The sequence below is a fragment of the Lactuca virosa genome, chromosome 9, assembly GCF_052849685.1.
Source record: "Lactuca virosa cultivar CGN04683 chromosome 9, Lactuca_virosa_CGN04683_v6, whole genome shotgun sequence".
Taxonomy (NCBI): Eukaryota; Viridiplantae; Streptophyta; class Magnoliopsida; order Asterales; family Asteraceae; genus Lactuca; species Lactuca virosa.
In genome coordinates, this window is record NC_136434.1 from 152,710,758 (window position 1) to 152,725,579 (window position 14,822).

General features: G+C 38.0%; 1 protein-coding gene across 1 annotated transcript; it reads left to right on the forward strand.

The window, feature by feature from the left end:
• The first annotated feature begins 347 nt into the window (after positions 1-347).
• On the forward strand, positions 348-1,349 carry LOC145139921 (uncharacterized). Its single transcript, XM_079073581.1, has one exon. It carries the CDS (start codon positions 348-350, stop codon positions 1,347-1,349), a length of 1,002 nt encoding a protein of 333 aa, XP_078929707.1.
• The last annotated feature ends 13,473 nt before the right edge of the window (positions 1,350-14,822 follow it).

The following is a 14,822-nucleotide window of genomic DNA, read 5'->3' on the forward strand; positions in this document are numbered from 1 at the left end:
CCAGATGAAGGTTCGGGATTTTATTCACTATTTGAAAAATGAAAAACCTTTCAGACATGTTGTAGCTAGTAATGTCATTATTAACTGTCGTTGCTCATTCATGACAATATATTCTTTCAAAATTGTATCCTTATCTTTTGCTTTGTATTCTTATTATGTGCAGAGTTATATACGATAGAATTCCAAAAAAGAGGCCTGCCTCTTTGCCATACTCTTGTGTGGTTGTCGCCTCCATATAAAATTCAAACCCCATAACACATTGATCAATTTATTTCGGCTGAAATCCCTGATCCAATCGTTGATCCTCAACTCTACAAGATTGACACCGAGCTTATGATGCACAGACCATGCGGTCTTGCAAAGATGAAACACCATGCATGTTTTATGGGGTCTATTCAAAGCATTTTCCAAAACAATATGAAGATGTCACACGGTTTGATAAGGATGGGTATGTTCATTATAGGAGAAGAAATGATGGATGTTTTGCAGTGACATATGGAATCAACTTAGATAACGAATATGTTGTCCCATACTACAAAAAAATTTATCTGGTTTTTCAGGCTCACATCAATGTTGAATATTGTGGTTGGAGTATGATAATTAAATACTTATTCAAATACATTTCCAAAGGAGTTGACCGTATTAGAGCCAAAATTACTAGATCTCTAGGCGAGCCTTCTGATAAATTTGATAAAAAATCGAGCAACATCAATGAGATACAAAACTTTGTAGATGCTATATTCATTTGCCCTCATGAGGTAGCTTGGAGGATATTCAACTTTGACATCCATCACAGAAATCCTGCCATGCAAGTGCTTGCAGTTCATTTGGAAAACATGAAAACAATTACCTTTAAGGACAAGAAATTGTTACAGGATGTTGTTAATAATCCAATGACAAAGAAAACAACTCTTACACAATGGCTAAAAAACAATCAGATTGATGACAACGGTCACCATCTTAATTATCTTGATTATCTATCAGAATATAAATGGGTTGCTCGAGGTAAGGACTGGTGTCATAGAATGTCAAAGAAGACACCTCCTATTATAATATTAATCTATATTCATCCAACATGTGGTGAGCTCTTTTATCTACGGATGCTTCTCAGTCACCAGGTAGGATGTCAGACTTTTAATGATATCAAGATAGCAGGTCAGGTCATTTTTCCTACCTATGGCGCAACATGCGAACAATTGGGGTTGCTTGGTGATGACAAAGAATGGATGTATGCATTCGATGATGCTTCTAGTTGGGCAACTGTCACACCCCGGTCGGTGGCGGAAACACTGGGCGGTGTAACTTCATCTTTGTATCATAGTTATATAACATACACTGAACAGTACTAAAGAATTTTATAACATCCGACTATTGCATACGTCTTAACGAAAGTTACATTATTATAGTTTTCCTAGTATTTATTAGATAACATCCGACTATTGCATACATCTTAATGAACATAAAGCATAATAGTAAAACTTCTTCTGTTCGAGTAACTGTTGGATTAGTGTGTAAGTCCAAAACTATAATTGGTATGTACTTGACCCGACCCAACATGGTCCATTTGGGTTACACTTCACCGAGACAATTTGTATGGATAGACTTATGAGAAAAGGATATTTACGATTTATTAATATATTATAAGTTCTAATATATTAATATGAAATCATATTATTTAAATAGTATTGATCAAGAATTAATTTGGAATTAATTTAGTGATCAAAAGAGACTAGTTAAATATGAACTCATATAGTATGGGCTAATTTTATTTAGGATGGGCTAAGCCTACATGGATGTCCATGGATAGTCCATGGAGCTATGTGGAAAGTCATGGGTATTAGGGTTTACCCTAATCGTGCATACTATATAAAGGAGTCCTTGGCTCATAAAATCGACACTAGTGGGTATGTAAGAAGCTTGGCCGATTTTGTGTAGCAACTCTCTCTCTCTCTCTCTCTCTCTCTCTCAAGTCCTCCAAGTTGTTGATGGTGATTTGTGATTCCACTTGAGGCATTCACATTATTGGTGCTAGGATCTTAAAGCTCCAAGTAATCAAGTACAAGAAAAGGTATGTATTCTATCTAGTTTTTGTTATGCAAATACATATGATTATATGCTAGTTAGGGTAATACCTTGGAAACTTCAAGTTTGCATGTAAAATAGAGAAAACATATATCCAAGTTATTTAGGGTTGCATGAACACCTTAGGAGTGTTAGAATGCACAAAAACCCATCAGTGGTATCAGAGCCTAGGGTTGTTTTCAATTATACTTGATGCTACTGGCTTGGAAATGCCTTAAAAATTGATTTTCTGCTGTTCTGGACTGTGGACTCGCCGAGTCCACTGATGGACTCATCGAGTCCACTGATGGACTCGTCGAGTCCAAGGCAAAAACTGACCAACTCGCCGAGTTTGTTCATACACTCGACGAGTTGGTGCTCCAGAATGCAGATTTTCGATGTTTTAGGCTAGAATTGGACTAGAATCATTACCCTAAGCTATTTTTGAACTTATTAGCTTGTTTTTGATGTGGTAATGATCATTCTAATCCAATTCAAAAGATAATTGTCAAAAGTTTCATGTTTTGTATTAGTTTAATGGTTAGGCTAATTACATGAAAATTGTTTGATTTTAATTGTCTTGTTCATATGAGTTTAATCTAGATCATAGTTTTTCTTGACATGTTTGTTTGTTTATTAGATGATCTAAATGGCCTTTAATGGATTCCATAACTTCACTTCAATTTATGGAAAACCAAAAGTCTTTCTTGTTAATGAGTCTTTAAAAGTCATGAGTTATGTTTTTGAAGAGTGTTTCCCATAAATTGTTTTATGACATCCATAACTTGTCCTCAAGTTATGGATTTTCAAGAGTCTCTCCATTAAAGCTATACTAAACTCATATGTTATGGATTTCAAAAGTTTTTTTTTGAATTGTTCAAAACTTGCCCTCAAGTTTTGGAATTTGTAAAGTTACCCCTCATGTATACTTTAATTCCAACCCTTAGAATTTTAATAGTTTAAAATTCAACCCTTATACTATTATAATATATAGGTTTAATATTTATATATGGATAAGAATAAAGTCAGTCTTACCGTTAGTAGGCCTCATTCACGAAGTCGGTCTATAAGGGGGGTATAAGGTTACTGCCTATAAAATGGCAGTTTAATGGGTATCCACTCTCACCCACCGCTTCCTTGTCTGGTGGAGGTTCGTTAGCCGAATGGGTAGGACATGACATTAATTCGCCCGTCATTAAAGTTATAATGATAAATACTAAGTAACTAAACACTTATAAATTCCCAATATTAGTTACTTAGGAAAATGTGAATTTGGTGCTAACCCATGAAATTGCACTTTGCACCTTTTTAAGCCGTTAGTGGAGCGTGTGTGGTTAACCGGCACACTAATCTGGGACTGAAAATGTGTGGCAAAGGGAAGCTTGATGTTAATCATAGATCAATGGAGCGTGTGTGGTTAACTGACACATTGATTAGATGGTTGTGACATTAAGTGTACCAACTTAATTTGCATGGTTATTCACTCCTTGTTTGTGATCCTCGGCATCCCAGTCACAAACTTGAAGGGCACAATCGAAATTTAAACATGTCATTGAATAGTTCAATGAATCTCAAAGGATCTAGGAGTTTCAATCCGATCAAAACTAAATGAACAATTTCGTTTTTCATGATGGAAATTGGTAAATCATCATTTACCTACCTTCAGATATTTTGTAGCTTAGATTACGAAATCCCTCTTCCAAGTTATAAAATATTGTGTTGGATCCTAGCCTTAATATTTCATATTGGGTGTTATATTAAGGATTTAAATCAACTTAACTTGAAATTCTCCCTAATAGATGTCTATTTCAGACAACTATGGTCTTCCCGAATCTTTAGGAACAAGCTTCCTAGTGAAGATGATATCCCACATGGTAATCAAGGTGAAAGATTGATCCCTTTGTTGTGCATTAATGGGACTGGAAATCATACTTCACTTGCTCCACCTCCTCCAATTATTCTCCATATCCCAGAAGTTTCAAGACTTGAAAAGTTCAAGGTCACTCAATTCCTATTGGCAAGTAAAGTCTATATGTGCTCGGGTCTTGGAGATCTAGTCACACATTGACAGGCCATAAGAGTTGGGTGTCGAAGTCTCGAGGAAGCTGGCTGTTGACTGGGTTCTTTAGTCACTTCCTGATGACAGATCACGACATGACCCTTATCGATCTTACCTATTTGCTTGTTGTTGCTGAATCAGCAATGATTTGGAGCACTGCTAAAGAAAATTTGATTTGAAGGTCCACTTCCAAAACTTCCATGGACATTTACAATGGTAACATTAGAAGTCCAGAAAAGCTTTCTCTTCCCAATGGAAGGGATCGGCCATGGTCAAGTCGTTTGACCCAATGGTAAAGAGAAAGGTTAAATCTGTGACAGTCTTGTGTACCATTTCCAAAGTGTCCATATGTTTCTTTTGCCAAGAGAAGGGACATTGGAAGCGAAGCTTCCCTGACTACCTGAGATATATAAAAGATAGTAAAGTCAAAACGTTTGACTCTACTTCAAGTAAAGTCCAATATCTAACTCTATTAAGTTTCTGTTTGGAGATTCTTAATACATGATGTAATGTAATTACATTTTGATGTTTTGAAGAATCAAGGAAAAGTAAGGAAGCTCAGAGTAAGTTGATTCTGATCACGAAGAGATGGATTTCGATCGCATGGTTCAATGATAAGAATTTTGAGCTGCTGCTTAAGAGTTACGATATATTGCTTAAGAATAGATAACAACAAGTTTTTTCATATGTTTTTGCATTGTAAGGATAAGTTTTTCCGCAAGTTTTTAAATAAAAGAAAAGTTTTGATTTTATTTATTTTAAGTATACTTACAATGGAATTAGTGGAAAATTGTTGTATGATGAATGAGAATTTTCATATTTGGGAAATTAAGACTAATTCCTTGTTCACATGTAAATGTGAGTCAAGTGAAGGACTAAAGGGTTGGGTACACTTGGTTATGCGCTGGTCAAGTCCACCACAAGGAATGACAAGATTATTCGTTATAATTTACTAAAGTTTAGTAAATATGGTTATGCTTATAAGTTTAAGTGTAATTCTAAAACATTGGAAAACTTTCAATGCAAGGAAGAACGAATGAGAAGAATCAAATTAGGCAGAAAGATAAAAGTTTCTCTAATCTGAAGAGATGGGAGAGTACTTTAGTATCTTGGTTTATGATTATCTTAGTGATTATGAAACCATATCACAATTGATCCTCTAAGGACATCTTAGTGCATTTGTATGGCTAAGAAGAGGAATCGTGAATTGTTGAAATGGTGAAACCAAAAGATCAATCATACTTCGTTCCAAAATCAAATCTTAGAATCATACTCCAAGATTGAGCCTTGAGTGACATATTCTTAAAAAGGTTTAAAACACTTGTCAAATGTAGAGTAAAATGTTTTCTACTATGGTACATTTGAAATTGGTAAGTTGTGATGTTTTGGATAAAACAAAGACCAACTAAGACCAATTGTGTGGAGTGTTTAACTTGATAAGAATCCGCACTAACTCCTGAATATTTGTTTTTTCAAGGAATGGTTCTTGACAAAGAAAATCTTATATGTATAGAGGCTAGTGGGAGTCTTAAAAGATCTTGAGATAGTTTCAAGAACTAATCAAGAGTATTGTTAATCACTAGCCCACGACTTGAGGTTTGTAACCTATCGTGTTGACATATTCTTATTTCTGTGTCTATTCCAGTTAAAAGTTGACTATGCTTGTGAGTTCTATGAGTTCTCAATTGTTTACATAACAACCTGGAAGCAATGGTAGGCCCTTGAGCTGCCAGGAGGCAATAAATTAAAATTAAACAAGTTCAGTCCATATGAGTTTGGATTTGTCGCTAACCTTGTCTTGTGATTATGGTTATGAAAACATTACATGGATAGGAACACATATACCATAAAAATCGAAGTGTCATAAGGTTCCTCTTCGATTCATGAAAATGATGGTAAGGAAACACTTTAACTAAGTAGATTTTAAGTAGATAGCAGTTTTAATATATTCATTCTCAAAGTTGTTAGTGGAGCATGTCTAGTTAACCGCCATACTAACATGGACTTGTGAGAAATGGCAAAAAGGGTTTAGAAACACAGGTGAGCTATCTACGGAAAGGTGTATGATTTTGATAAAGTTTTATCAAAGCATCTCGTATCAGAAATCTGAACTTTGGTAAGAAAGTCAATACAGTATTGATTTCTAGAGGTCCGGATGATTTCTTGGTACATGTCAAAGCTAGTGGGAGCATAAGTGTTATGCTAATATTTATCATGTTAGTGGGAGCATGATTATTTTGTTAAATGTTAGGAATATTAATTATAGAAAACAAAAGTTTCAAATTTGCAAAGTTGTAGGGTTTGAAAAGTTGTTTTGCTATAATTAAGGGAGAGGAAATTATACTTCATTCCAATTCTAAAAGCTTATATTGAGATTTTAATCAAATTTAGTCAAGTATATATATGAATGTTATGTTGGAATGATTCAACATAAGGAAATTCTATATATGGGAACATTATTTGCGTTCTAAAATTCGATTATGATTACGGCATCCCTCTTCATAGTCCAAATTGTGAGAATATGGCAAATAGAAAAATTATAGCAAAAGACTACTCTAGTATCATGACTTTATGTGAGACATTATGAATCGTATCCTATATGCTTCGGGTATAGGATCGATTACATATGCTATAATATTTCCATGTGTTCTGAATTTTCCGAATGCCTAGGGCATTAAGAGGGAAAAAGACCTGAACTGAATATGACTAAAATGATTAAGCAATTGTCGAGGACAATCTGAGGCTTACCAAGGATTGGTTTCTCATGGATAGTTGGAAGTATAGTGTAAATTTTGGAAAGGACCATATTGACATATTCTGAAAAGAGGCAACTCTTGTTCAGAAGTGATACTCAAAATGGGGATTATGGAAATGTTTCCATAGGTGGAAGTTGTTCATTAAATCTGTGTAAGATTAGGAAAACTTCATGCAAGAAGGATGTTCAAAGGAATGTACTTTGAATATGAGACTTCGTTTCCATGGAATTGCTCTCCATTGGAACACTTTGTAAGGTATGTTGCAAAGTCTTTGTGACTTTTGTGCATAGTCATTACAAGAGGATCAAAGCATATAAGTTTAGAATCTAACAGATTTCCGAAAATGGTAAGAATTTGGTATTCTTACATTTATCATAAGGATTTGGAATTGTGAAATGAGCATCATTGAAATGTTGTCGATTGATCTATTTCACAAAGATAGGACCATAGGTAAACATAGTGTGCATGCTTGGAGCATGGCATAACTATTGTTTTCATTCAAGTATTAAGTTGATTATTCGAAACATTAAACAATGAATAATGATTAATCAATATGGCTCAAACGTTTTGGGGCCATATATGATTAGTATTATTCTTGTGTTTCACTTTGCATGTTTTGACTTCCCCGAATAACTAGGTTATTCAAATCATCCATAGTTGATCATACTTTGGAAGTAGGTATTGAAGCAAGACTGTCATGAATGGGTCTGTAGTTTATTTGGGTGTTTTAGACATTTAGACATAGTTGCAGTGTTCATGAGTGATCCTGGAATAAGATTCGAGTATTGGATTAAACCCACGCTCATCTAATCACTTCATTTTATCATGAGTGATTAGTGAGACGATAATATCTTATATTCTTCAAACCTAGAGATGTGAGTTGTTGACTATGAGTTGGTTGTAGATTGATTGTACGAAAACATATCAGTAACTTGATGTTATAAAACGTTCCTTTGTGTATGATTCAACAAGTAGTTAGTAGAAGCATATGAGTCGAATTTTATCCATTCCTTTTACCCTTGGAGGGATAAAAGTGATATCTATGGGCCCCTCGATGATTTAGTGATGACACCCCTAAGTGCTTGGCCAATCCTGGACTGATTTGATTTGTTCAATTAGTCGTTCGTCATAAATCAGAAATCGGGAAACAACAGATGGACAGAGAGAATGATTATAATCCATGTATCAGTCCATATGATATCTTGTAGAATGGAGGAATATATGATCCCTTATCTAATGGACGCGTCATTGATTTGTTCAGAGATCGACAGCAGCTTTAAGAGCTACAATTGCTAGTTCGGTTTTGAAGTCGTACTTGCAATAATAGTTATTAGACTTATCCAAGTGGGAGACTGTTGGATTAGTGTCTAAGTCCAAAACTATAATTGGTATGTACTTGACCCGACCCGGCATGGTCCATTTGGGTTGCACTTTACCGGGACAATTTGTATGGATAGACTTATGAGAAAAGGATATTTATGATTTATTAATATATTATAAGTTCTAATATGTTAATATGAAATCATATTATTTAATTAGTATTAATCAAGAATTTATTTGGAATTAATTTAGTGATCAAAAGACTAGTTAAATATGGACTCATATAGTATGGGCTAATTTTATTTAGGATGGGCTAAGCCTACATGGAAGTCCATGGATAGTCAATGGAGCTTTTAACCCATGGATCCTAAGTAATGTGGAAAGTCATGGGTATTAGGGTTTACCCTAATCATGCATACTATATAAAGGAGTCCATGGCTCATAAAATCAGCACTAGTGGGTGTGTAAGAAGCTTGGCCGATTTTCTGTAGCAACTCTCTCTCTCTCTCTCAAGTCTTCCAAGTTGTTGATGGTGATTTGTGATTCCACTTGAGGCATTCACATTATTGGTGCTAGGCTGTTAAAGCTCCAAGTAATCAACTACAAGAAAAGGTATATATTATATCCAGTTTTTGTTGTGCAAATACATATGATTATATGCTAGTTAGGGTAATACCTTGGAAACTTCAAGTTTGCATGTATAATAGAGAAAACATAGATCCAAGGTATTTAGGGTTACATGAACACCTTAGGAGTGTTAGAATGCTCAAAAACCCATCAGTAACATACTAGCTTGTCAAGTTCCTGAAAACACACGCATTTTGAAAATACGTCAACATAAAGTTGGTGAGTCCACAGGTTTTGACTCCATATAAAATAATATTTTTCCAAGTTCAAAGGTATAGTTTGAAAGTATCATTTTGACCCATACTTATCTCCAACATTTAGTATATATCCTAGGTATAGTAGTTTACTTATTAAATAAGTGATATACCTAAACATTCCTTGTACCTAGAGTATAAGTGTTGGGGAAACATATACTTAACATGAATACTTGTATAACAACATAGTATAATGTTTCTAACAATTTGCTACCATGAGTCAGTAACTGCTGCTATGAAATACATAACCTCTGCAAAAACAAATCTCACCAATGATTTCCATGATGGATTTCCACAATATATAAATAACACCGCATGCTTCATCGATGCCGGATCAATAAACAAATAAAAGGACAGTTCGTCACTCGCTTATGTTGGGTTGTAGCTAGAACCCATGAGTGGGGTTGTCAACCCGTATATTATTCATACACGACTTCCTCGCTCACACGGGATTAATGGTTACCGGTCAGAGGACATCCACTAAGATCCCCAATCTTAGTTGATGAATACAATAACTCATGTAGACTTTCTTGGCTTCCTATACTCCTAACAGTAAAAGAATATTTGTGTCTAAAATCCAAAGTTATTAGACTACGCTTTTAAACATTACTCCTAATTTCATCATACTTAGGTAGTAAAACAATCATAACTTGAAATAAACCAGGTTTTACCTTAACATAAAACCAAAAATAACAACATACTTAACAAGTATTTATAGAACTCCCGTATATAACTTCAGGACTATATTAATAACATACCAGGTTTTATCTTAACATAAAACCAACAATAACAACATATTATCAATTAGCATATAGAACTTCTGAGTATAACTCCGGAACTATATCGCACATAATATATATATATACTTCCGAAGTACAACTTATGGTCTACATTAGTATAATTCTATATGCTGAGGAAAGTGTGGATAGGTATGGGAGGTAGTATTGGGCCCGTACTACTAAAAGAACATGATCCATACTCGAATCGGTGAGAGTCTTGGAGAATCTGAGAAGCTTTACAGAGTAGGACCCTTGAGTATGTCTGACCATAGGTTTTGTGGTTTTCAGTTTGGAGATGAGCACTCAGGGAGATGGTTCTGGTCCAGGATTAGGTCACGGATCAGGTGGTGTGTCGGTCGGGGGAAGGACTGCCAAGATTTTGAGTTCACATTAGATTGAGGATTTGGAAGGTGTTTTCCGCACGACTCCCTACCCCATAGGAGCCAAGGTTCGGTCCGCTTTGGATCTCCTTTATAAGGCGGAAAGGATCTGCTGGGAATTGACTGCACGATCTATTACGCTTTCTGAGTTGGAGACTATGTCTTGGGAGGAGTTTGTGACCCGGTTCGGGGCAGAGGATGTTCCATCTGTTTCAGTTCAGCCGATGGCAAGTGAGCTATTGAGCGTCATAAGGTGTCAGACCCTGAAGGATATGACTTCCAGAGTCCGAGGATGCGAGATCGATTTGGAGCACCTAGGGAAGAGACGGTCGTGCCAGGTGTGTATAGTAGAGGGTCCCGTAAAGAGACCTAAGACTTCTGATCAACGGGCGAAGGGCCAGTAGGGCCGCAGTCAGTGCAGCACGTGTAGGAAAGTGCACAGGGGAGTTTGTCGCTCCAATGGTTTAAGCTGCTACAAGTGTGGCGAGGTTGGTCATGTCAGCAGAGATTGTTCTCAGGGGGCAAGCCCATTATGTTTTCACGGTGATCAGGTGGGCCACAAGAAGGCCGACTGTCCGAGGAGGAGGGCAGGAGCCCTTACAGTTAGGAGTCAGGCCATGCAGTGTCAGAGAGGAGAAGTCAGGACTCCAGCAGGCGATGTTGCGGGTATGTATCTTTGCCTTCTTTTAGTCTTATCGGCACATTATTGTGATAATTTTTCTTTAGTTTGGAATATTGTAGCGGGCTGGGTAATTGTATCCCTGATTTATTTCTTTGCTCCTGTTGGGTTACATCTTCAAATATTGTTATATGCCATTTGCATACCGTGAATTACTGAATAGTTAGTAAAAGGTCGTTCCTCTTTTGCTGGATCAGGGTGTTCGGTGTTCTCTCGGTTCGTAGTGGAGATCGTTCAGGGGTATTATGTGGAAGGCATGTGACTAGTTTCATCAAGCTAGTACACCGTATCGATGGGGCATAGTTATTTCATCATCTATTCCGGTATGATCGGTGGTAGCCTATGAGAGAACTTATGGGTTCTAGCACTACCGACGCTAGGAGAGGAGTGGTAGCAGAATGATGCGGTTGTAGTCGCAAGGGTTGTTTAACCATTGGATGTTCCAAGGAAATTGTATTCTTCGCGTGGGTCGGGTTTGATTAGAGTTCAGTGGTTCTGTGAGGATTCGTCAGCCAAAGTAAAATTTAAGGGTTCTAGTCACCAGCATGGAAACCCAAGGAGTTGGTATAATCTCGTGGAAGGTGGATTGAAGTAGTCTTCAAGATTTTAGAGGGTGAGTGATCTTAGGGTCGACTGGTAATTGATCACTAGGATTGATAATAACAGGGTGTCATCAGTGGATTATTAGAAAGCAAGAAGGACTTGGGAATCCTTCAATTCTCACGTGTCGTGAAGACTTAGTAGAATCTAAGTGGGGGAGAATCGATCAGGTATCCAGGAGCAAAAATAGGAGTGAAACTAGGATGAGTTTCGTATCCACGATAGGGAGAAAGGAGATCGAGGGGCCTTCTAGGTTGAGGATTGTGAGTTGGGAGTTAGGAACACGCTCCAACATTTGGTTCATGCTTTTTCCTTGGCATCGGATAGCAGGCCTCGAGAAACAGGTCAGGGATATCAGTTAGGGCACGAGTTCAGCTTGGGATATTAGATCGTGTTTCTATGATCGACTTAGGATGTGTTCGGTTTAGTAATCAGCGGGAAGACCATGGTCAGCGGTTGAATTAGCATGAAAAGTGTTGTAAGTCTGCGGGTGTAGCCGTAACATTCATAAGGTTGTCAGATAGTGATAGAAGTGTTATAAGTCTGCGGGTGTAGCCGTAGCATTCACAAGGTTGTCACATAGTGATAGAAGTGTTGTAAGTCTACGAGTGTAACCGTAGCATTCACAAGGTTGTCAGATAGTGTTACAAGTGTTGTAAGTTTGCGGGGGGGAGCCGTAGCATTCAAAAGGTTGTCAGATAGCGTTAGAGTGTTGTAAGCCTGTGGGGGGTAGCCGTACCTTTCACTAGGTTGATGGATAGATAGTATGGGAGTGATGTTAGATCACGAGAAGAACAGTAGTACCCACCAGTTCGTATATAACAGTGAGGGCATGGCAAAACCACATATTAGTTTACCGATTTTCCGAATGAATTAGACCTATTTGAGCCAGTGACTAGACCGTAAGGACACCATTGCAGTCATGGGAGCAAGGAAGAGTTGAACCGTATAAGCTCGTTTTTGATATAAGGTTATCTTTGGTCATGTAGCATTCACTTTTAGCTTGGATTTGGTAACGTCAGGATTCGACGTATGGACCCGATCGGTTGGGGCAGAAGGTCGTTGGAGCCATAGTGGCAAGAAGACTAATGGAAACTACTGACAAATGAGGAATTCGTTCGAAAGTCGCTTAGGGCAACTGTAAGGGAGCCTTTGCCTCGGTAACCAGGTGGGAACTCAGTACTTCAGACGACGAGCAGACGAACTGAGACCAGAAAAGCTCTCGGTGGATTTTGGAAAGCATCCAGGAGGTAGCATACTGTTTCAGGCAGTTTAGTGTTAGAGGCATTGCAGTGTTTCAGGCAGTTCAGTGTTTCAGGCAGAGCAGCAATTCGGGCAGTATTTGTGCTTTTAGGATTCCATGTACGGACGGAGTAACTAAGTGGCCGGGAAGCGATAAGTCACTCGCAGTGGGATTAAATAATCTCAGAGTAGTTGATTTGACTCTATTGCACAGCTATCGTATGAGTCTAACCGTTGTAGGTATGAATCTTCTAGTCAAAGGATTATCTGATCCTTCTGTCAGGTGTATGTATTCTGTAGCCGTTTATGGACAGTGACTTGTTTCCTTTTTAGCAGCATCTTGAGGGGTGACAGTTCGGTGTGAGAGGTATGATAGGGAGCCAGACCACTAAGACCTTAGGGTTCGGACTCCAAGGAAAGTAGGATTGGTTTTACTTGAGAGATCGAGGAGTCATTCTTCACCAAGTTTGAAGAATTACTCTAAGAATGGTTTTAGTAGTTTAGAATATGGTGATATATGAACAGGGTTGGAAGGGCCGTGATTGTTTCGCTAGCAGTTTGTGGAAATTGACGGAGAGTTGTTTCAAGTCGTTTCAGCACGGGCAAGCCGTACGGAATCCAGGTTACGGTAGTTTCAGGTCTCAGAAGGTAGAAGTAGCCTTCAAGGGTTGAAGTTTCGGGTGATATATCCTGGATAGAAGTTTTGGTGGCCTTGGGAAGGCCATTGATTGCACGGGTGATGGGTGTACCCTCAGGATGGCAAGTGTCAGTGCTCGTAAGAAACGTCAATTGGTTCATGACAAATCTAGGGAGCCGCGGGTTTATAGCGTGAGTCATTTTTGGGGATAGGTGATTGCGGTAGACTTCGAGGACGAAGTCCAAGATAAATGGGGGGGAGTTGTAACGCATGGTTCCTGGTAGGTATTTTAAAGAAGAATTCACATTTTTGCAAAGGGACTCGATGAGTTGGAAGCCCCAAACTCGTCAAGTAAAACTAGGAATAAGTTAGGACGCGGGTTGAGAAACCTACTCGACGAGTTGGAGCTGCAAAATGAAACCCTAATCTCGGGGTTTTGCACCCTATTTAAGCATCCTATTCTCCACTTGTTGGTCTCATTTGCTGCCTCCATCGTTATAAACCCTAGCTACGAAACCCTAATCCACCATTGAGTGTTTTGGAGCCATTATTGTTTGTTCTTGGTGATTTTGAAGCTTGAGAAGGAAGGATAAGCTTGAGGATTCAAGAGGAAGTCAGTAGATCCAGAGTTCAAGCTACATTTCGGACTCATTTGAGGTATAAAGCTTATACCTTGACATTCTATCACTTAGATCCTCATTTAGGATAGTATGTTGTCACTTTTGGGCCATTTTGAAGTCATTTCCGGGATTTAAGTGTATCATGGAGTTGTGACTTAAGATCTAGGCACATATGAGCTCATGAAGCTCAAATGTTCCATCTTTATTAGTTCATAGCCTTTTTCCATGCCCTAGATCTCCTTTGTAGCTTGGTTTTTCGTGTTTCTAGCTCATAACACCATGCATGGGCGTAAAGTTAGCAACTTTACGTGTTATGCTAGCCCTAGGGAACCAGATCTATGATTTAGAAGCACTGGACTCGATTGGAATCGACTGAATGAGTGAGGACTAAGAGGAACTTGACGAGTTGCTCATGCAACTCGGCGAGTTCGATCGTGATTCCCTACTTTTCTGACTCTAGAGCAAACCCAGTGAGTCTAGGAGATGACTCGGTGAGTGGTTAAGTTCTCCGAGTTTTGAAGACTGGGGAACTTGTCTAGTTCAAGGAAGAACCCGACGAGTTGTTCCGGTTTGTCCCGACTCTGTTTGAAGGAGAACTCGACGAGTCTAAGGAGGAACTCGGCGAGTTGTGAGTAAAATGTCCCGACTCTTTTAATGTCGAAATTATGTTGTAATATGCCGAAGTTTGTTTAATAGTTGTTTTCATTAGTTATGTATTTACTAAGGTATTTTTATGTCGAAGCCTAATGCAATTCCTTAGTATTTTTTGTATGCTTCATAGTTCTCCTATAAATATGAGAGTTGCTTA